The sequence below is a fragment of the Centrocercus urophasianus genome, unplaced genomic scaffold (genome assembly GCF_019232065.1).
Source record: "Centrocercus urophasianus isolate 14NV4802_14NV808 unplaced genomic scaffold, USGS_Curo_1.0 seq_14, whole genome shotgun sequence".
Taxonomy (NCBI): domain Eukaryota; kingdom Metazoa; phylum Chordata; class Aves; order Galliformes; family Phasianidae; genus Centrocercus; species Centrocercus urophasianus.
The window spans coordinates 30834301-30856742 of NW_024884586.1; the positions used below are offsets into that span (position 1 = coordinate 30834301).

At 38.3% G+C, this 22442-nt stretch overlaps 1 protein-coding gene across 1 annotated transcript in view; it reads left to right on the forward strand.

Annotated features, from left to right (window-relative positions):
- Nucleotides 1-2624: 2624 nt before the first annotated feature.
- MIA2 (MIA SH3 domain ER export factor 2) overlaps nt 2625-22442 on the forward strand; it is a 27935-nt gene continuing 8117 nt past the window's right edge. Inside the window, exons 1-20 of the mRNA XM_042813752.1 lie at nt 2625-2908; nt 4024-4157; nt 5091-5177; nt 5506-6643; nt 7978-8193; nt 8330-8430; nt 10819-10950; nt 12460-12481; nt 12585-12673; nt 12873-12941; nt 13516-13626; nt 13808-13879; nt 14294-14398; nt 16919-17041; nt 17578-17701; nt 18388-18434; nt 18639-18729; nt 19947-20085; nt 21004-21105; nt 22186-22254. Of these exons, the coding sequence (XP_042669686.1) occupies nt 2794-2908; nt 4024-4157; nt 5091-5177; nt 5506-6643; nt 7978-8193; nt 8330-8430; nt 10819-10950; nt 12460-12481; nt 12585-12673; nt 12873-12941; nt 13516-13626; nt 13808-13879; nt 14294-14398; nt 16919-17041; nt 17578-17701; nt 18388-18434; nt 18639-18729; nt 19947-20085; nt 21004-21105; nt 22186-22254 (3086 nt within the window). The 5' untranslated portion in view covers nt 2625-2793. The remainder of the gene's footprint in view (nt 2909-4023; nt 4158-5090; nt 5178-5505; nt 6644-7977; nt 8194-8329; nt 8431-10818; nt 10951-12459; nt 12482-12584; nt 12674-12872; nt 12942-13515; nt 13627-13807; nt 13880-14293; nt 14399-16918; nt 17042-17577; nt 17702-18387; nt 18435-18638; nt 18730-19946; nt 20086-21003; nt 21106-22185; nt 22255-22442) is intronic.

The following is a 22442-nucleotide window of genomic DNA, read 5'->3' on the forward strand; positions in this document are numbered from 1 at the left end:
AAAAAAAAAAAAAAAAAAAGCTCTACTCAAATTAATTTCCGAGGCCAGTAAATATGCAAATGGATTTTTCCATCACCATTTGTTCATAAGGAAAGTAAAATTCTTGAGGTTAAACCCCGAGTATGATTCCAAGATCCAGAAGTGTTGCTTCTCTTCCTTTCATTTATTAGATTTTTAAAAATACTTGTTTGAAACAAAGGTATATATTTTTTGCATGAAACATAATTCAGTATAAAACTTGATCTGCACTTTTATACTAACATCCTAAATCAAGAGAACTATGTTTTAATATTCTTCCACTTATTTGTGCAATCTTCTACCCAGTAAAACCTTACATTCTGTACAGAACCTTTCGATGCTATCATAAAAATATAATCAAAGCTGTACAGTGTTATCAAGTTTTTTATGTACTTATATATGTTATGTATTTGTAGTTCAGTAATTAGTTAATAAAATAAAATTCCCAGAGATTTAATAATATTTTTAACAATAGCTTCATCCTTACAAAAGCTGTTGGAAATGGAATTTAATTTTAATTTTTTGTTAGCGTTGTTTGTCTTTGCATGGATGATAGTACTTACATTTGTTGCTTCAGTTCTGCAGAAGGGTGCCTAGCTTTTACTTGCCAAACAAACAAAGTGAAGTGTCGCTCAATCTGATGTGAAGTTTTCAACTTTGTCCTTTGGAAGCCAGCTATAATAAACTCCATGAACATTTATCTTTGAATTAAGTTCAAAGGTGATTAGAAGCCATGTTCATAAATCCCACACCTACAAGTGTGGGATTTACATCCTGAAGAAAATAATATCTGATATGTATTTTGTTATTGAAGTTATGTTAAACATGTAACACATAACAAAGATCAGAGCACTGCTAAACAGCCTTTTAACAGCTTAAAACCTAGAAGAGTGATTGTTGAGACTAAGCTACACAATAAGCATTGCCCACAGTAACTCGAAAACTGTAGATGTAGATTAAATGGAACGGCTACGATGGGCTGCAACAATTTCAGTATCTCCATATAAAGACCTGAGAATCCACATGAAAAGTCAGAGCTGTTTTGGTATCTTTTAACAAATACAGTTATAATGTGTAGATTTCAAGGTGTGGGTGTCTTAGTTTCCTCTCTAGTGCAAACTTGCTGACCTATGTAATTTTGAGTGCCAGAGTATTTGGCTTTTTCATTTTTAGGTGAACCACTTACATCTTTTCAGGGTCAAAAAGAGACTGCTAGTCTTTCTAAACCCATAGTTTGTGTTTGTCTTATGTTCCATGGCTGGTAAGCAACATTCTGACTCTTCTGATCAGCTTTTAATCTTGCCAGTATAAAAATTCTGTCCTTCTGATTTTGTACAGTGTTTTATATTGGGGTTCTACCTAATATCAATGTTTTCTGTAGTTCTTCCCTCTCACCAATACACATTTCTTTGTCTACTCTTTCTCATCAGTCTATCCTAATCTGTAGCAATTTGGGAATGAAAAGCTCGTCCCCTTTTTTCCTCTCCAGGCTCCCATGAACTTGCGATGTTTCAGTTGCCTGGTATTCTATTTTCTCCAGCTTCTCCACCTATGGTTAAACCCAGAAGGGCCCCAGGAAAGGTCCCCAGTCATCGGCTCTAAGCATTGTAAGATCCAGGGGAATGGATGAGAGAGAACATTGGTGCTGGGGATGGGGCACCATCAATTGGTGCTACTGAGAGGAGAGCACTGGGGATGAATCATGTGTGATTTCATCCCAGTGGGTACATGGGGCAGGTAATCTGCCAGAGAACTCATAGCAGAGGCAGCTGGTGTGTCAGATCATAGCAGAGGCTGTCTGACTATCAGGTCATATAGCAAGAGTGGGGGGCAAAGTGTTGGATTGCAACTGGAGGACATCAGCTACCATGACTTCTTTCTTTGTGGGACATTGCTGGTTAACGCGGCCCTGGTTGCAGTGCACTTTGTGCTCTACTTCCCAGCCTCCTGTAGATATGTGCTGGCTCGTCGGTCAGGCTAGGCACAGGTATCTGGCAGATCTGTGTTGGGGAGCAGGAGAGAGGGGAACTATGCTGCAAGTAAGACACAGCTCAGGCTCCCAAAAAGAAAAAGCAAAACAAGTTATGTGCAACTCATGCTCACGACTGAAAGAAGGGCAGGCTTATTCAGAAGTTCAGGGTAATGCTCTGAAGCACTTGAAGTAAAATCTACTTCTAAAGCAAACCACTCTGTAGGATCATATTTACAGCCCGACCTTGTACCTATATAACCTGTGTACCATTTCCTGCATAACTACTTTAAAGTATAATATGTATTTGAGAAAACATTTGTAACTCCACTGGGGGGTAAGTTGCTAAGAAACAGAAGGCATTTCTTAAAAAGCAAGACGCACCACCCGCTTAGATTTGAAGCATTTCTCTCTGACAAATGGTGTGGTAATGATACATGTAATTTATAATCCAGCTTAAAATCTTATGGTTGTGATAACTTACAAACTCATCCATAATCCAGAAAACAAAGAAATACCTATGTGGTAGATAGATAAATTGTGATGTGAGCAGAACCACAGTTTCTTTGTATTCAAAACATCAGTCTAGCTATGAGGATTTGGTTAATTATTAAACGTATGCATGTAATCAGGACACCTGACTTTGCAGTTTGTTAGCGAACTGAGTATAGTGTACTTCTGCTTAAGCAGGTGAGAGAAGGGAAATGGGATTTATTTACAACTTTCCATTTGGATAAGAAAAATAATGTAAAATATTCTTGTGCTCTGCACATTAGTGTATCCACAGTTTCTAGACTTACTCAAAAATGTCAAGGATAGTGGATCCCAGAATTTTCCTGCTAGTACTTTCATTTTTAACAAGCCTACGGAGTACAAAGGTACTTTCAGAATGGAAGAAATGTGGTGATTGGGAATGTGAGAGTAAGTAACTCCTTTTTTTTTTTCCTAAAGCTGTCAGTGTATATTTAGTTATTGCAAACCATTATGCTGAAATTAAATGAAGCACCAAATGAAAATGAGTAGCCATAGAAAATCTCTGTTGTCAATATGCTAAGTTTATGAATAATTGGCTTAAAATTTTCAAACAAAAAAAACAGGAATATTCCTGAAAAACTTACTGGACTGTGTTGTGTAAGAACAGAAAGATCGAAGTTCAGTCAAAACAAAACAAAGTTCCTGAATAGTTCATTTTTCTCAGGTTTCCACAAGGCAGTCAATATAAAGCAACTTGAAAATATTTTTTGCTGGTTCCGGGCATATATACATATACACATACAGGCAATATATATTCAAAAAAGAAAAAGGTAGGCTATATAGCAAGAAAGAACGTATATCTTTGTTTCATTGCCTGTTCTGTAAAACTGTATTTTTCTATTCTAGGCAAACTGTTTGGAGTTTCTTGTTTGTTTGCTTGTTTTATAATCCTTTCTATATGGCACACAGATCCTTTATCCTTATGTCTTTAAGATGAAGTAAGAGCAGTAACTGGTAATGGAGCTCCTGAGGATTAAATAGCTTTGCAGGAGGCAGTCAGCAAGCCACTGAATCACCAGTGGACAGCAATGGGTAATGTGCAGGCATTTTCATACTAAATGCTTAGACCTCCTCTGCTGACAGCCTGATTTTCTTGGGGAGCCATTCTGACTTTCCCAGCTTCTGGGTGCTCAGAGATATCAGTCTGTGTAGCGAATGGGCTCCAAACTGACTAGAGCAAACAATAGTTGAATTTGCTAATTCTCGACTTGCTTTTCAGCCTTGAAAGCTTGGATGATAAGTGCTAATATTGGACAGGAGCTGATATCGGACAGGAGCTTTTCACCTTAGTGTCTGCACGAAGTAGCAGAAAAAAAAACAGGAAAGGGTTCTTTTTTCCATTCTGTATTTTCAGTAACTTTCCACTTGGTGATGGAGTGGTATCATCTCATCATAGCATTTTAATATATTACTACATGTCAGGGTTTTTCGATAACCTGTCTGACTTCAGATGAAGTGGTTACCATACTTATGTGCTCCTTTCTTCCTACACATCATTCCAGCGGCAATGAGCAGAGTTCAAGCCACCACAGATTATTTGGGACCTGACTGCCGGTATCTGAGCTTCAAAGCAGGGGAGGAGATAATTGTGTATTCCAAACTTTCCAGGAAAAATGAAAATTTGTGGATAGGAAGTGTAAGTATTTAAATTTGATAGACTTCCCACATAAATAATTTAGATACTATAATAACAGCAGCAGCAGCCTGCTTCCTTCTAGGGATTTTCCATCTCGTTTGTAATGTTAACTAGCCATGGGTCAACATCGTATCTGTGAGATGGTTCATTGTTTTTATCTTTCTGTAAGAGGAAAAATCAAATCTATCAATTCCTTATTGAGAATGAAAGCCCAGATCAGAATCCAACTTTTCTGACTTCTCCTCTAATCATTTGGTTGCAATGATTGCATCCAGTTCCCTTAAGAACATTCTGGTCTGTCGGGTCAGGTCTGCTGGTAATGAGTTTTTATGGTTACTTAGTGGACAATCCAGTGTTGGGACCTGACGTTACAGCTCAGTGCTCAGAGAAAGTTCCCAGAGAACTGGGAACTTTATTTCACATATATATAATGATTTGGAACAACTGACAGTGTAGTTAGAGCAACCATTATTTACGTTACAGCTAAAAGCAGTGGATGGGCAGATCCAATTCCAAATGCTAGTAAAACTGAGCTGGAAGGGAGCTTAAAGCCCACCCAGTCCCAGGCCCTGCCATGTGCAGAGCTGCCCAGGGCCCCATTCAACCTGGCTTTCAGTGCCTCCAGGGATGGGGCACCCACAGCTTCTCTGGGCAGCTGTGCCAGTGCCTTACCACCACCTGAGTAAAGAATTTCCCCCTAACATTTAATCTAAATTTCCCTTCTTTTCATTTAAAACTGTTCCCATTGTCCTATGGCTATCATGCTGTGAAATATACTTCTTGCTTCCTGAATTGGCAAACGGAACAATTTTGTGAAGGAGAAACAAAAAATAAAGCTTTCTTTTTCTTTTCTAGCACATATGCAGGCACCCAATATAATAATCGTTGAAGTTTAAATGCTTAAATGTGTTAAATGCTTAATATGTCTTACAGAAAGGAAAAGATTTTGGATATTTCCCAAAAGATGCTGTGAAGGTTGAGGAAGTTTTAATTGCAGAAGAAATCGAAGTGCTCACTAAGGTAAACCAAAATCCCCAGATTGTCCAGCTTACACCACATGAAAAATCTAAAAACAAGTTAGAAATTCACGTTTCAATGCAGATTTTATTTCAGGATATTCAAGACAAAGTTCTTTTGTTATTGCTCCATTTGTGTATTTATTGTATTTTAAGATAATTTTTTATCTGGTAAGTAATATAGAACTGCTAGGAAAAATTCGGTTGCTTACAGTCCTTTGTATAAAGTTACAGACACACAGAGGAAGAGAATAAAGGTACATTGCTGTGTTACACAATGCTGTAGAAAATTATATATGAAAATAGTTTAGAAGTTTATATTTTTCTTTTAGGAAACTGATTTCCTTTGTCTTGATGGAGACGAGTATGTTTTTGAAAGCGAAGATAGTGCATTACATCATCAGAACAAAGAAAGTGAATATTCACCACCTGATGCAGAATCAGAGCTGCAAGAAAATGAACTCTTAAATCAGACAGAAGACTCTTTCCAAAATGAAGAAACAATTGAATCAGTTTTTGAAAACGGTTCCAAAGAATCTCAGAGTCAGGAGTCTGCAAACAAAGAATTGGTTAGTGAAAATGAGAACAGAAATGAAGATGCCGAACAGTCAGAACTCCCAAACAGTCTCCCATTGGAACCCATTCCAACTCAGTCTAGTTGGGTGGTTTCTGATATTGCAGGGTGGTTCACCACGAGAAGTGAAAATGATGAAGAGACCTTAAAAGCCGTTACTGAACCATCAGAAGAAAATAGTTACCAAGGCAGAAAAATAGCAGTAACTACTGACAATGACTTAGAGGAGCCACATGACAAGGAGGAACAAGAGCCCACTGCATCTGGTTGGCTTCAGGGTGGACTGAAGGATTTTCTATATTTTGGTAAAGAGAACGTGAATGTTGGTTTGGTACCAGAAAATGATGTTTCTAGGGTGGATACTCACTCCTACAATGAACATGACACAGCAGCCACAGAGTTATCGACAGAAAAAGAACAAAATAGTGAGAGTCGAGAATCCACATCAAATTGGTTTAGTTTGGGTTTAAGCAATGTTCTAAATTTTGGGCAGGCTGAGAAAAATACAGATGCTATGGAAGACCATGAAAGCAAAGAAAGAGAAGATGAAGCAAGTAAGAATGAAGAAATACAGACTTTAAACCAGCAAGAATCACACACAGACAAAGAATCAAATGAGACAGTCAAAGGAGTGTTAGATGAAGCAGATGAGAGTTATGCACCAGAAGTAACAGATTCAAACAGCAGCATGCCAAATGCCAGGGAGATAACAGCAAATCCTAATGATACCAAAAATACCTCAAGCAGCACAGGATTATCTCTTGATAAACTAATATGTGATGGAGAAGATCCAGTTGATCCCTGCAGTTCAGAACAAGATGTGGTATCAGTAAGTCAACTGCTAAAAAACACTGAAGATAGAGATCCAGAGTTGGAAAGGAACTACGGCCAGCCAGGTTGGTATGAAAACATCTGAAAGTTTTATTAATTATGTAGACAGATATGATATGATATCCAATTGAATCAGGTCAAATTTCTTCTCCCATCTCAGTACTGTGAGAGACTCTCGGACACAAAAAATATAGAAGAAATGCCTGACATATCAGAAGAACAGAACCAGTTCTTCCCTTTAGGATTTCTGCAGATCTTACGATGTTTCAGTTTCCAGTAGCTAAGGGAGAGAAAGTGTGGAGTTTACAGGAGGATGTCTTTAGTTGTTCCAGTGTTGAAGAATGTGTTTCTAAAAGTAGTTAAATCTAGGAAAGCACCAACATAAGAGGTTATTATGATGACCTTATCTCCAAAGATTCTCTGTATTTACCTTCAAGATTAAGTTTTGAAAATACAGAGTGTTCACAGGCATGAGATTTTTCTCAAGTGAACACCATTCACTTTCAAAAGAGGAACGAAGTGAAGAAAAGGAGAACAGTATATGTGAATGAAGAAATGTGCACTTTAAATCAACTGGAAACTAGAAACTACTGCAGGGAAAATAAAAAACAGAAGCAGTTGAAATAGTGCAAAATGAACAGAATAACCTCAATGCTTATATTCACAAACCTGTAAATTCAGAAAATAAATTACACACTAGTGGGGACCACCTAGGTGTCAAGATTATCCCATGTGAGAGTGACACTAGTCTCACTCTGGAAATGCTGTGTGATAAATGCAGATTCGCCAAACCCATTTCATTATGTAGCAACAATTTTATTTACAAATGTTAAGCTGAGAGCAGCTCTGTGAGGGAAACAAACTTGTACAGCTGCACCGATGTGAAAGGCTTCACTGTGAAATCACAGCCTACTTGTGGAAGCTATTGGGTTATTTGTGATGGAGATCTTTGGCCACTCGTGTCCCTGGAGATTAGAATTAAAGAATAATTTTGTTGTAGATTCTATGTTTTTCTACATGGTTAGGCAAAGTGTGGAATTTTGTTTTGGTTTGGTTTGTTTTTTTTTTTTTTAAAGTGTATTTTGAAATGCTTTTTATTCACTCCAGAAAATTTACCTCAAGTCAGAGGAAATAAGGCAGCTGATTCCTTCCAATATCCTTCTGCATGAACGTGTCTGTGTTTTTTGTATTTTGCTGTGATGTTTGTTATTTTGTAGTTTCCTAAAAGATCTGCTGATCTTTAATCTTACACGGCATCTTTAATTGTTGAGGAGAAGAAAGAAAATAAAATGAAAACCTCAGTTAGATATTCATATCTTGTAATAAAATAAAAATTGTGTGAGAACAGTTGTTCAATCCTTTGATAATAAACACCATTTCCTTTCACAATTATCTGCAGGAGTGGGTAGTAAAAGAAGGCTGCTGGAAAAAAAGCCAGAGGATAAATATGAAATGGATGCACCTATTGACAGGGAGCAACGTTCAGAAGAAACAGTGATCCCTTCAGTAAATTCTGAAGAAAAAATGCCAAGCTTAGCAGCTGATTTTCAACATGATGGTGAAAAGCCTTTCTCAGATAACATTTTCCAAATTCAGAACTACATTCCAGATAATGGTACGTGCAAAATTTCCTAATTTGAAATGGCAAAAAAAAAAAAGTTGGAATTATATTAAATATACCATAATAAAATAATTTTTTTTTTTTTAATTTTTTTTTTTTTTTTTTCTTTCCTTCCTTACACACAAACCAGATGTAGGCTGGATAAATCAGATACTTCTGTGCCTGAGTGCTTTTGAGATGGGGGAACTGGTAAAGTCTGTTTTTTCAGCAATTACAAGTCCTGTCAAAGAGGTAAGAGTTGCTCCTCGCTTCCATGAGTATCTGTTGCTAAGATGCCAGCGATTGGTCATCAGTGGTGTTCACCAGGGATCAGTACTGGAGCAGACCCTGTTTAATATCTTTATTGATGATTTGGATGAAGGGATTGAGTGCAGCTTTAGTAAATTTGCAGATTACACCAAGCTGGGAGGAAGTGTCGATCTGACTGAGAGTAGGAAGGAAGTCCAGTTACCTATAGCAGGAACTGGACAGACTGAATCAATGTGCTGAGGCCAACTATTGCAAGCTTTGACAGGACCAAGTGTCAGGTCCTGCACTTTGGTCACAACAACTCCAGGCAGCGCTACAGGCTTGGGGTAGAGTGGCTGGAAAGCTGTGCTGAGGAAAAGGATCTGGGGGCGTTAGTTGAACATGAGCCAGCAGTGTGCCCAGATAGCCAAGGTGGCCAATGGCATCCTGGCTTGTATCAGAAATAGTGTGGTCAGCAGGACCAGGGAGGTGATCGTCCTCCTGTACTCTGTTCTGAGTTGTGCACTTTGAGCACTGTGTTCAGTTTTGGGCCTCTTGCTACAAGAAAGTCACTGAGATTCTGAAGTCTGTCTAGAGAAGGCCAACGAGGCTGGTGAAGGGTCTGGAGCACAAGCCTTATAAGGAGCACTTGAGGGAACTAGGCCTGTTTGGTCTGGAGGAGGCTCTGGAAGCCTTATACCTCTCTACGACTCCCTGAAAGGAAGCTGTGAAGAGGCGGGGGTCGGCCTCTTCTATCGAGGAACAGTGACAGGATGAGAGCGAATGACCTCAAGCTGTGCTAGGGAAGGCTGAGGTTGGGTGTTAGGAAAAACTTACCCGAAAGAATGTTCAGGCATGCACTGGAACGGGCTGCCCAGGGAGGTGGTGGAATCACCATCCCTGGAGGTGTTCAAGTGTAGATGCGGCACCGAGGGACGCGGTTAGTAGTGGCGATGGAGGGTGGCTGGTCTAGCTGATCCTAAAGGTCTTTTCTCCAGAATCGTTCGCAGCGACAGCAGCTTCTGCCCAAAGATTCACGGCAGCCCCATTACGGGCGGTTTTTACGAGACAGGCAGGTGTTCCCGAGGCCCAGCCCCCCGCGGCGCCGCACGCCTCCCTCTGGCCGGGCCGCGCCTCACGGCGGGGAGAGCCGCCACCTGTCGTCCCTGGGCACGAGTCACAAGTGTGACGGCAGGCCCGCCTCTGCGCGGGGCAAGGTCTGTCTCAGGAGCCAGCCCGGCCGCTGGCGCTTCTGTTTGTGTACGGCTCCGCCGTAACGCGGGGAGAATGGAAACGGCGGAGGTAAGTGTCCGCGAAGTAGTTTTATAGCCGGCGAGCGCACGTCGGTGTCGGAAGAGCCGCTCCTCCGGGCGCCGGTTGTTCACGAGGGTGGCCTGCCGGGCTCGCCCAGCCGTCGTGCCCCGCTGCCGGCTGGGCGGCGCGCCGAGGCCCGGAGCCCGCTGCCGCCGTCCCGCTCTCTCCCCTCCGCCGCAGCGGGATCTCCCTCTTCGCGGCGGCGGCGTCCCCCTTCGCGTCTCAGTGGTTCGGCCCGCCGCGCTCCCCCTTACCGCCGGCGGCAGTGGTACGGCCGGTTGCCCGGCGAGGGGCCGGAAGGGGGCCGCGCGTGGCCGTGCCGGCGCCGCGGCAAGATGGCTGCCGGCGGCCGAGAGGATGCGACGGGCGCCGCCGACGCCGGCCTCTGGCTGGGGCTGCGGGACGCGGCTCAGCGCTGCCGCCAGTGGGCCGCCGAGGCGACCCGCAGGGTGAGTGCGGAGCCCCTCTGAAGCCCTTTGTGGTTTGTGGTGGGAACCGGGCTCTGGGGAAAGCCGGCCCGCACCGTAGCGGCGGCTCGGGGCTCCGCAGGGGAGCCCGCGGCGTAGGGCCGAGCTGTGCTCCCGAGGAGCGGCGAGGCCCGGCCGCTCGCTGTGCCGCCCGGAGGGATCGGTACACGCTGCCCGCCCCTTCAGGGTGGGAGAGGTGCCGGAGAGAGAGCCCGCCCCAGCTTGTGCCCTGCTGAGGTAGTGGCGGTTTTAAGGCTTTATTAAAGAATTAGAGATTGAGGTTTGCTGTATGGCAACAGGTTATTCAAGACACGTTGCGTTTACTGCACGCATTGAGTTGTGACTGTCACGCACAGCAGGAGCAGTTCTCAGAGCTTTGTCTGGTCCTTATCAGATCTTGCTGGATCCTTTTTTTTTTTTTTCTTTCTCCATTTAGTAAACGTGTAATGCAAAACTCAGGCTCCTGTTAACCACCATCTTGGAGTCTCAGAAAAGCTAGATGTACAGCCCTGTGCCCCCTGCCTTACATATTGACTTAGATTACTTCTTGTGTCTGTTTCTGTTGAAAATATTTACCTCCTCAGTTCAATCTTTCAATTTTATTTTTCAGGCTGTGGCATCGCTGCCTGAAGACATGAGACCGGGACCTGATCTCTATGGTTTCCCTTGGGAACTAGTGATCACTGTCAGCATTGCTGGAGCCTTTACAATTCTCCTGTTCCTATATAGGAGTTATCAGTCAGTAAGTGTTCAACTGGCATGCAGATATACAGACTACATTGGCAGTTTCTAGCAATTCAAATTGTTACTCTGCAAGGTACATAATACTTCAATCACAGTAGTTTAAAACTCTGTATTTAGACTCTCTTTTAAAAAAAAAAGGAGAATAGCTGGGAAGTAGCCCACATTGTCAAGACAGGAGGTGTTTTTCTAAAGCAACTAAGTAAAAACAATCTGGATGAATCCCCATCAAGGGACACATTTAAAAAAAACCTTTGACCATTGACCTTGATGCTACGTGTCAGAGTACTGAACTGATTTTATCTTGAGCTGTTTGTGAGTGGTGAGCTGAAGAAATGTAGTACTGAAACCTCTTAACACAAACATCAGATGATATTTTTGAGGTTTGGGTTGCCTTCCGTTGTTATTACTCAGATCCTCACCCATGCAAATCTGCCTACCAACCTCTCCCTACTAAAGAAATGAATTTGTTATCTGTAATCCAGTATTCTTCAAGTTTTGTTTGTACTTAGGTAATCAGAGTGTGATTTTTGGTGCTAGGTGTGATGACACTTGTCTTTGAAGATAGGCTGTGTGGCATCTTTATTTTTCAAATAAGAGCACTTGAGTTTGTATTAAAGGTTCTGTTATCTCATTACACCTGGAAAAATACCACCTATTCTGCAACAGCGATTGAGGTTGTCTGGAATAGGAATCCTTAAGTGTATAAGCTAATGTATCTCTAATTTTTTATCATTCCTTTAGTGGTTTTTTGCTTTGTTTCTATTTGCAATTTTTTTTTACTGTATTCCATTCCTGTCAATGGATATAAAATGTAAATTTCAGCTTAAACTTGAGTCAAATAACAGTTCTAGTATTGTTTTCTTCTTACATGCCATCCAGTATCAACCCTTTTAGGGATTGAAAGGACAGATGTGCTTATGAGTTTGTTTCATTTTTCTTGCTTAGACTCCTTGACTTGGAATGAGAAGGTTACAGGGAAATTCAGAGAGAAATTCATTCTCCTTAGATGTCAGAGACATGTTCCAGGCACATCTGTGAGAGAAATGTCATGTTGCAACATTTTGGCTCATTCAACCTCTTCATCTCTTGTCCAGGCTGTTAGTAGCATTTTATCCTGCTGTTTGTTCGATTTTGGTTCTATGGCATTAGTCCTCACGTGGCAGCCTCTGATTTGGTCCTTCCCACAGGGGGAAGTGGGCAGGATGCCCATCAAGTAGTGCCCTTACTGCAGCTCTGACTGTTATGTATTGCAGCATGCGGTTTCTTGCTCTTTCGCAGGAAGTCTGAGCTGGCATGTAGAGTAACTATCCTTTGTCCTTCCTCTCTTCTTCTGGCCGTTACCACTTTGCATTGGCAGTGTGTGTTACTGGGCTGCAGCCTTTATTTGTGTTCCTTTCTTCAGTTCAGTGGGTGACCTGATTGTTACCACAGACAGTAGTTTTCAGATACTACGTAAGAGTAATTAATCAGACGTTTTCAAGGTTGTTCTTTTTTCTTTTTCTTTCAGGTTAGAAGTCGACTTTATGTAGGTAAGCTTATTTTTTGTAATTTGATGCATAACTTTCATAAACCTTCTTTTTGCTACTTTTTATTGTCTGAATGTTGCAACATCTACCTGTCTGTTTATTTTAGGAAGGGAAAAACAGCTTGCCGATAAAATTGCTGAACTAGTTGAAGAGAAATGCAAAATTCTTGAGAAACTCAGCCTTAGCAAAAAAGAGGTAACCTAACAACCTTCCAATTCAGTGCCTTATCAATATCTCACACTGCAATCAAAATCTGTGTTTGACTAGAATTTTATTTATTCTATATATAATATATATATATTATATAATATATATATATGAATAGATATATAAATATATCTATTTATTTGTTCTATAGGCAATTTTTTATTTATATAAAAATTTTTTTTTTCAGTTGGAAGATTTAGAATTGTCTCTAAAGGATGACAACATTATGAAAGAATCAGATGCATCTCTTTTTGAGGTAAAAAAAAAAAAAAAAGAAAAAGGAAGAAAGATGAAATTATCATTTGATACTAGAGCCAATGGCATGTTAGACAATAATTAATTGGTTAAACAGGAGAGATAGGGCACTGCAGGAAGTATGTTCTCATGTTCTATTTACTTCAGATGCATTTTATAGCCTATTGGAACGTTTTAAAATTACCAGGACTTTTAAAGAAAAGGCATGCATATGTTCAGAATAGCCTTGCATTGACACAGTAACAAAATCAGATGCAATTGCTGCATTTATATCCCTTGTACTTAGTATATATTTGTAAAAGATTTCAAAAGAGATTGAATGAAATAACGGAATATTTATAAAACTCAAGTAACAAAAAAGCAAACAGATTTATTTTGTTCTGTACTTCAGACCCGATAGAGCTAGTTGTTAAAGGTTTTGTTAGCATGCATGAGTCTAGAGTTCATTGAGATTTCTACTTGATTTGGTGATGTTAAGTGTACTTTGTCATTTTTGCATTAAAATAAAATTTAAAACGTATTCTTTTTATGTAGTTAATATCAAGTGTGTTAACTGTCAAAACAACTTGATTTAGGAAACACATGAAAAACTGAACAAATCGAACTTGGAACTCAACCAAGAAATAGAGAATCTGGAAAAGGAACTGGAAGAAGAAAAATCCAAGCAATCAGAAAATGATAAATTGGTAAGAATAGAAATGATCATTTCTGTGTTGCTACTCATTTTAATGTTCTCAGAAAAACAGCTTTCTCTGGTTTGGAGTTAGCAACCTTCACAGTTTGAAAATTAAAATAACTTCAGCAATTGCTTAGACTTTTCCAGTCGAATCTATTGAAGAAGCTGTGTAAAAAAATAATTATTTTCAGGTGGCTGAAATTCAGGAAAGACTGGAATCTTTGGAGAAAGAAGCAAAATCTGTCCAATCACAAGTTGCTGAGGTATGTCTTATAATTTCTGTTTTCAAAGCTTCATCATTCCTTCATTCTCAATGTAGTTATTTCTTTACAATTTTGACTAGCAGGAGGCAGAAATAATATGGTATGTAAATGAGAAGAATTGCAAAGGCTCTAATATTTCTATGTGACGTGATTTACTAAATGTTGATTTCTTATAGTGATTGTCACTTACTGGGAAATGCAATTCCATTGTCTTTTCTCTGCTTTCTTACTCTACAATGGTACACGTTGTTGCAAGACTTCAGTCTGCAAAAGCTGTTGAAATTGTGATAAAAGGATGAGAATACAAATATAATGTACTTAGACAAATTAAGAACCAGTCCGTGGTGACTCTGCTTGTTATGTCTTCACATACACTTGAAACAGCACACTTTTTTTTTTTTTTTTTAAATGTAGGCCAAGTCCACCCTAAAAGTTTATCAGATTAATACAGAGAGACTCAAGACATCTCTTCAAGATGCCATAGATGAAAACCACCAGCTTCAGGAGAGTGAGAAGCAGGTAAGTTCTTCCTAGTTTAATTCCTTAGAAATGTTATCTTTGTACAGTGCTTTGTAAATGTGACTTCTCCAAGGAGCTCCTCGTGCACGGGTCTGTGAGTAGCCCATGAATGTTTTTGTAAATGGAATTAAGAAGAGCAGGCATACCTTTAAAATGATGATGGGAAAATTTTGTCCAAAGTAGTTCCGTGTTGATTAAACAACAATCAAAAAATAGAAGAAACACATGTACAGATTATTGAGGAAAATGGCATGTAGTAATGTGACACTAATAGGATTTTTGCTGAGGAAAGATGTCAGGAAGCCTGCAGCTTGGATTCTTTTTAGCAGCAAAGAGCAAATGCTTTTATTTGATAAAGCCAAACAAATGAAGAAATGTCAGACTGTGCAAAAGGCAGGAAAGGAACTTAATGCAGTGTTGCTGTGAAGTCAGATGGGTAATGTGGTGATACAGAAAGGACTGTTACTTCTCAAGTTTTAGCTGTTTATTTTCTTCCTTGCTACAGCCAGATCTCATCAGCATATGCAGTAGACGTTCAGTGTAATGCCAAATTTTATAATGAACTTACAATTTCTAACAAAAAAGATAATATTTGTGAACATTAAATGCTACATAAACTATTTCATTTTTGTATGGATATGTACTTGTTTTCCTGTCTGACTCATCTCCTTGTTGTGTGAAATGTGTCCTGGCAGGTATCTTGAAGAGCTAGACATACAGGCCTGTTGGTTTTATTAAAGCACCTTTGATATCAAACTTGCTGGTTTTTAGGGAAGTTACTGGAATTTTCTGGTAGAGAAACGTTCCAGATATGCACAGCTCTGTTGTCAGTAGAACTTAATGTTGTTCTTACTCTCAGCAAGGTTAGATGTTTGACTACACCAATAAAAAAATAAAACGGGGGGAAGGGGTGAGGAGAGTTGTGTTAGATGCTGTGAGTGGACAAATAGCAGATGTTGATTTGATCAATAGCAGATGTTGGTTTGATCACTGCAAGGAGAAGTTGTGTGAGAATTATCTTCTTTCAGGACTTCTTTTTCATCAAATCTGTACATAACTTTCTGTGGGAAGGAAGTGTCTGAACTGAGTGTTTTATTTCCAGTGTGACAACATATCTCTATGAAATTTTGTGAAGCTGTATGCAATTAAAAGTTTTAATAGAGGTTTTTTGGTTTTCTTTTTTCTATTAGTAGCTTCTTGGTTTCAAATTTTCTGTTTATTTCTCCTTGAGGAAAAGATTGTTCTTGTTCTTTTTCTTTCTTCCACTTAAAAGTAGGACTTAAAGCACGGTAATACTGAGTGCTGAAATTTACTGTTTTATAGACAATAGTTTTATGTCAGGCAGACCTAAGAGAAATTCAGAAAAACAGTCGTTGGGGTGTAATCAATTTGTCAGGTTCCTAACTAAATATATATTTTTAATTCCTTCCAGATAAAATAACCTGGGTATGGTCATTTGTTAACCACCTTATTTAAGATAAGTAACTGAAGTTTGGCATATCATAGCTGTGTTGCCATTTTTAGTAATTTCAGAAGGTCTGTGTTGCATTTTGCTGTGCTTTTTAGTGAATGAAGAACCTGGAAAGTAGTTTATAGAGCCCAGTAAGAAAAGAAGAGAAAGTATCTGCTTTGTTTATTTGTGTTTTCTTTTCTAAGGTTGTTTAAGTGTGTGAACTGGTTCACTGTACTGGAAGATCTCTATCCCTTTCTTTTTCTTTTTCTTTTTTTTAAAGATGGAATTTCACTTATGCTTAAAAGGTAACAAAAATGTTATTTGTTCACAGAAATTAGAGTACTTTTTTCCTCTGTTTGCACTGATGGGTCATCATCTGGCGCATCACAGTTTAAACACTGTAACAGATGTGCTCTCAGATTTATGACGTGTCAGGCAGAGGACTGGGCCTTTTAGTTTGAACAAGGGAACTGCTAACGAACTCCACATTCCTATTTTTTGTTTGTATGTTTATCTGTGGGTTGGGTGGTTTTTACATTTTTCTCTAGGAACATGAGAAATATTTGCTGCTTTGTTTCACTGCACATTGTTGCTTTTTTTTCCTTCGCTGTTATTCTTACAAGGATTTAAGTAAGGTCAATTTATTTTCTGTTCGGCTCTATGCAGAAGCTACTCAAAGTTTAGTTTCCCTTTTAGGAGCAATGTTTAATGATAAACACAGTTGCCTGTGTATGTCTTCTGTACTGACAAAAACAGTATTTTCTTTTGTTGGTAATACCCAGTTTGCACTATGCTATGAATTCACATGTGACTTTTACTGATTGAAAGATGCAGTTGTGTGCCAGTAGCCAAACTTCTGTAGTAAAAGCAATGGAGCAATAACATAGAATTTATTTTCAAATCTTGAGAATTTGTCTTGTAGTTCTGCTTGTTTAATTCATATTGGTGGATGAGAGGTTAAAATTCTGCTTTTGAAAAGACAGTACACGTAATGTGCTCAACTGATATTCATCTGTGATTTTTGGTTCTAAGAAATGATCACCCTAACCCAGTATTTCCCTTTTCAGCTTTTACAAGAAGCCGAAGGATGGGGTGAACGATTTAGTGAACTAAATGAACAAACTAAGATGTTTGAATCTTCTAAAGCAGATATAGAAGAAGTACTGAAAGATAAAGAGAGTCAAGTCAAGGTAAATTATGAAAGTCAGCTTTGAATTGGATTACTCAAACTGATGCTAACCATGAAGTTTCAAGAGAATTGAACAAATGATCCCTGTCTTAATACTCATTAAGTTGTTTTGAGTTTTTTGTTTGCTGTCCTGTAATGCCTCCTTTTTCGCTAAGCAAATAAAGTTGCTTAGCAGCACAGGTGGAGCATTATGACAGTCTTGGAAGCCAGCAGATCTTAAAAAGGAGAAACACTTTTGATTCTTATAAATAGGTATATTTTTTCTGAGATTTGGATTGTGGGGGTTGGGGCCTTATTTGTATTCAGAAGCCTTGTGAAAAGCCTATTTATATGGGTACTTGAACAGTCTTCCTAGAGCATACCATGACATGCCATATATTCTTTAATGGAAGGAGTATAATGTTGGACGTGGAGAGTCCTACACATAAAGCTCACTTGATCTACTAAGGGAACTAAACAAAAGTTAGAAAACCTGGAAAAGTTTATATTATTTGTACTTATTTTACTGTTCTTGTTTTGTGTGGGGTTTTTTCTTAGTCACTGACACAGTACTTGTTAAAGATGAAAGACTGGAGTTCAGCAGTCAGAGATGACGATGATGCTGAAGATAACCACTGGGACACTGATTTAAAGGGTGAAACAGAAAATGGAGAGCATTTAGGTATGACATTAAAAACGTTTCAATGGATATCAAACCACAAACTGGATAACACCCAATGTTATCCATGTCAGACAAGTTATTTGATGCTTAGAAACTTCTGGAGTAATGGTAGCCTGTGCTACCATAGAGTAATGGGTGGCTATAGATACAAGTGTATTAATTGTTACAGAGAAATGAAAAGACTCAATGGCTGGTCTCTTGCAGAGTGACTTAGCTTATGTTAGTATTAGGCAGTGATTATCATACGTGTATAGGTGGAAACCTTACTTTAATTTCTTCCTAAAGTTCCTCCAAGCAGTATTACTGTGGGTCCCTAGAGCTTACTTTCTACTTGCTTGTCATTCCACGGCTGTTAGTTGTTGCAGGCAGTGTACAGCACTGGGGATAAAGATGTGGATCCCCTGAAAAAGCAGCACAGAAGGGCCTTTTCTCCTTCTGATTCATGCGTGGCTTCTCTTTCTCTAGTCCTAAGATAGCACAGAGTGCAACCCAGTAAATCTTAGAGTACATTCACTCTTAGTCTGAGTCTGTCAGGGAGGGAAGAACACCTATTTTCTGTTTTAAAATATGCTTTGCCTATTGTGGCATTTTTTAATAAAAATAAACTGATGCCAGTAGCAGAGTAGTAAGCTCTGTCACAAATCTTTCTGTGCTTTATATGTGATACATTCTATTCTCTCAATCAGATGATCAGCAAAAACGAACCATAAAGAAATTGATCTATGCTGCAAAGGTATGTATATTTTAAGAAATCAGTAGATGGAATGGGGAGGGGGGGAATCTAAATACAATATATGGTGGGGTTTTTTTAATGCTAAGGTTAATTGTAAATAGTTATCGAGTGGTATCACGAAGTTGTGCAATTTTGTCGTTTAAATATTTTTGCATACAAACAGTTTCTAATAGATTTAAGCTATTTTTTTCATTTTGATCGTAGTTAAATGCTTGTTTAAAGACCATGGAAACAGAAAGAGATCAAATGTATTCAAAATTGTCTGATGAAAGTAAAGCTAAGGGAGAACTAACAGGTAATTAAATGACATCTTATTTCCACTAAAAACTGGATTAAGTTTAAGTTAATAGATCTACTTGATGTTTAAAATGCCTGTTTGAATTGCTTAGCTATTTTAAATATTTGATTTTGGTGGTGAAGCAATCCAAGTTGAGTAATTTATAATTGACTGGTAAAGCACCATTTCTAAATTTTATTGTACTCTTTTGCAGTATGGAAGTTACAAAATCTTAAAATACCTGGGCTAAGTGATATTAGTAAACATAAAATATCTTTACATAAATATTGGACGTGAAACAACGGACTTGTAGTGTAACATTTTAAAACTACCTACTAAAATTGATAGTTTAGTTGTAATGTAAGCTGAATACTTATTAAAATCTGAAGTACTGCATTTTAGAGCATTGAAGCTAGAAGTATTTTTATGTTTTCCTTTGTTGTATAGGTCATACTGAATTAAACTTTATTAAATGAAAATACTGCTGTTACAATTTGAAAATTCTGTAACTAATTGTTGCTTTTGTTGATGGAAGCAAGCAGAATAGCCATCACACTTTGATATTTGAATGATGGTATGCTCTGTAAAACTGTATTTTTTCAGTGCGTAATGGTCATTTACACTGACTTATGCTGATGCATTTTTCAAATGGATATTTACTCTGTCCCACAAAAGTACTTAAACTTACTTGAGGCTCTTAGGAATAGTAAGGCTTTTTAGGCTTAGGAATAGTAAATAAAGAGCATGACTGATTGTAATCTGGATCATAAAGTAGTTAGACAAATAATTGAGATTCAAGTTGGAATTATCCCTTCAGGTATCTTAGCAAGACTTTGTATGGATAATCTACAAGAATATATGGTGATAAAGATTTTACTCTTTTAGTGGGGTAATGACAATAATAAAAGCTGTAAATGAAGATTTACATTGTGATTTACAAAACAGCACTGTCTAGAGAAGCTCAACCGTTGGGAGGGGTTGCAAAGGTTAGTTTGCTCAGAGCTGTGCTTTGTGTCAGGTAGAGAATATAATTGCTGGCTTCCCATCAAAAGGCCAATACTGTTTCTCAATTTGTATAATTACTGAAATGTATTAATACACATTATTGCATACTTTATTAAGTTAATGTGGTATCAAAAGTTTTTACAGGCTTTTTACAGACTAGACATGTTACAAATACTTTAATTTTGTGACCTGTATCTAATTGCTATTATAATTATCTCTGTATTTGACAGAGCGTATAGAAAACCTCCAAAGTGAACAGGTTTCCTTACAATCTGAAAATGAACGATTGGAAAGTGAAGTTCAAAAGCTTCAGCAGAAACTGAAAGTTATGACTGAGCTTTATCAAGAAAATGAAATGAAACTACACAGGTGATGGTTCCTCCTGACTTTTATATTAAATGCTTATTGCTTGACATTCACGTGTTTTTGTTTAGGTTGAAAATGATTTACAGTTCTACTAGCCAAAAATTACTTCTTCAAGGAGAAAACGTAATTCTGAAGGTAGCAAGAGAAGCAGCGCAAGCCTTGATTCTGTACTAGGCAGTATGCAGGGCCCATTTTAAGTGTTACTTTCAACAGTAAATTGCTCTGTAGTTCATATATAGTACCTGTGTAATTGGCATCCTTGCTAGTGTAGCAAAACCCAAAAATCCACTACATTAACATTTGATTTTAAAAGAGATGAGGGAATAGAAAGGAACCACTTAAAAATTAGCCATTTAGACATACCATGCCAAAGCTCAATAAACATATGCTGCTTGTCAAAGACAAGAATGGCCAGTATGGATTGAAGTCAGTTTAACAGCTGAGTAAAAGTGGCTATTAGTACTAACAGAACATCTGCTAAATAGCTGCTGAAATAGCATTGAAAGATAATGTAGGTCTGTGTACTTGGGTTTTTTCTGGTTGTGGTTGGTTTTGTTTTTTTGGGGGGGAGGCTGGGGGTTATGTGCTTTCTGTTTGTTTTAAATAGAAATACTCCCTAGAGAGTAAATATTTTGCAAAAGGAGAGCTTTAGTATTTGGGAGTTTAAATCATCTTCCAGAATATTTTCAGGAATAGTGATAATGCTTCATAAAACAAAACTAATGAGCTGAATAAATTAATATGAATAAAATCTAGTCCTGTTTCTGTACTTCGTTAGTTGTCAGTAAAATCCTTTATCTAGATAAACATTTTTTTTATACATTCTAGCCAAGTAACTTGAGATTTTTTTTCTTGATATTCTGACTACAGAATTGTTGACTTAAAAACAGAATTAACCTTAGTTTGTGAATTTTCTTAAAGAAAACTGACAGTAGAAGAGAGAGAACGCCTACAAAAAGAAGAAAAGCTTTCTAAAGTAGATGAAAAAATTACTCATGCTGCTGAAGAACTAAACAGCTACAGGTAATGACAAATTTTACTCATTGTTTGAAAGTAAACAAAAGGCAATAGAGAATACCAGAAGAAGTGAATGTATTTTCTTCCAGATAGTTTCCTGTTTGTGTGTGTGCTTGCTTGTGTGTAGTAATACATACATAATTGAGAACAGAAGACCACTGAGAGCTTTTTGATTGGAATGTTAGTCGTAATTAAATGTCAGCTGAACAGGCATCAAAATCAGAAGTTAAAATGAATGTAATATTTGGTTCTCCCATCGTTCTGAACATATTCATTGTGTAGTTTAGTATTCTATTTCTGTATGTGTAAGCTGTGAAATAATATTGCTGTTTAGAAATTCTTTCCTAAAATACTCAGGAATATTTTCTATATTTTTTTAACTGTTTTTCTCTGTTTCGTGTTACGACTGCTGTCTGTAGTTTCTCTAACTGTAGCATAATTCTTTGATCTATAATGTACATTTCCTGTCTTCCTGTAGTGCTTCTGAGAGTGTTGATTCAAAGCGAACAGTACTGATCAGCTATGCTTTCTGAAGAGTTAATTACAGTAATTCTTCTTTGGAATATGAAGTTACTGTAGGCATTCTTTAGTATTCTTACAGGAATACACAATTCACTTTTTAGCATCCTCACCATTTATCTGTGGCCCATCTGCAGAGGCTGTGCACAGGAGGCTGACAACAAGGTGGCTTCATGCTTTTTGTGGTCTGGAAATAACCTTAGTGCCAAGTAACTGTCCCTCAGAACTGACTGGTAGCCTGAAATGGCATAAGGTTCCAGCCAGTTAACAGCTGCTGCGCTGGTAAGGCTGGCTGTTAGGGCATTATGTAGAGGGATATCCTTTAAATTGGAAATATATCACAAACCACTGAAGAGTTGGGAGGAATGTGTTTTTAGCATCCTGCATGTACTACTTTAAGGACCACAGGATACACAAAAATGACATCAGTGCTGTTAAATCTAGGCCTAAATAACAATACTTCCTTCTAGATACGAAATCTTAAGTACCACAGTTGTGCTTTTTATATTTAAAATTATTTTTCCTCAGCAGTTTATTGCGGCATCATGAATGCTGTTTTTGTTACAGACAGAGAGCAAAAGATCTGGAAGAAGAGCTAGAACGAACCATTCGCTCTTATCAGAATCAGGTATGTGCTTTGTGTTACCTGGCAGCTGTGCCAAGTAGGATGGATGCTACTGCAGTGAAATACCACTTCCAGTTAGGTGTTGATACTTCGTCTGGCTTTTGTTTTGTTCTCTTTTAACCTCTCTTACACCATCTGTTTTGGTAGACTCAGTTTCTTAGCAGAGATCACTGTAACTTTATGAAAAAGGAGCTTTGGT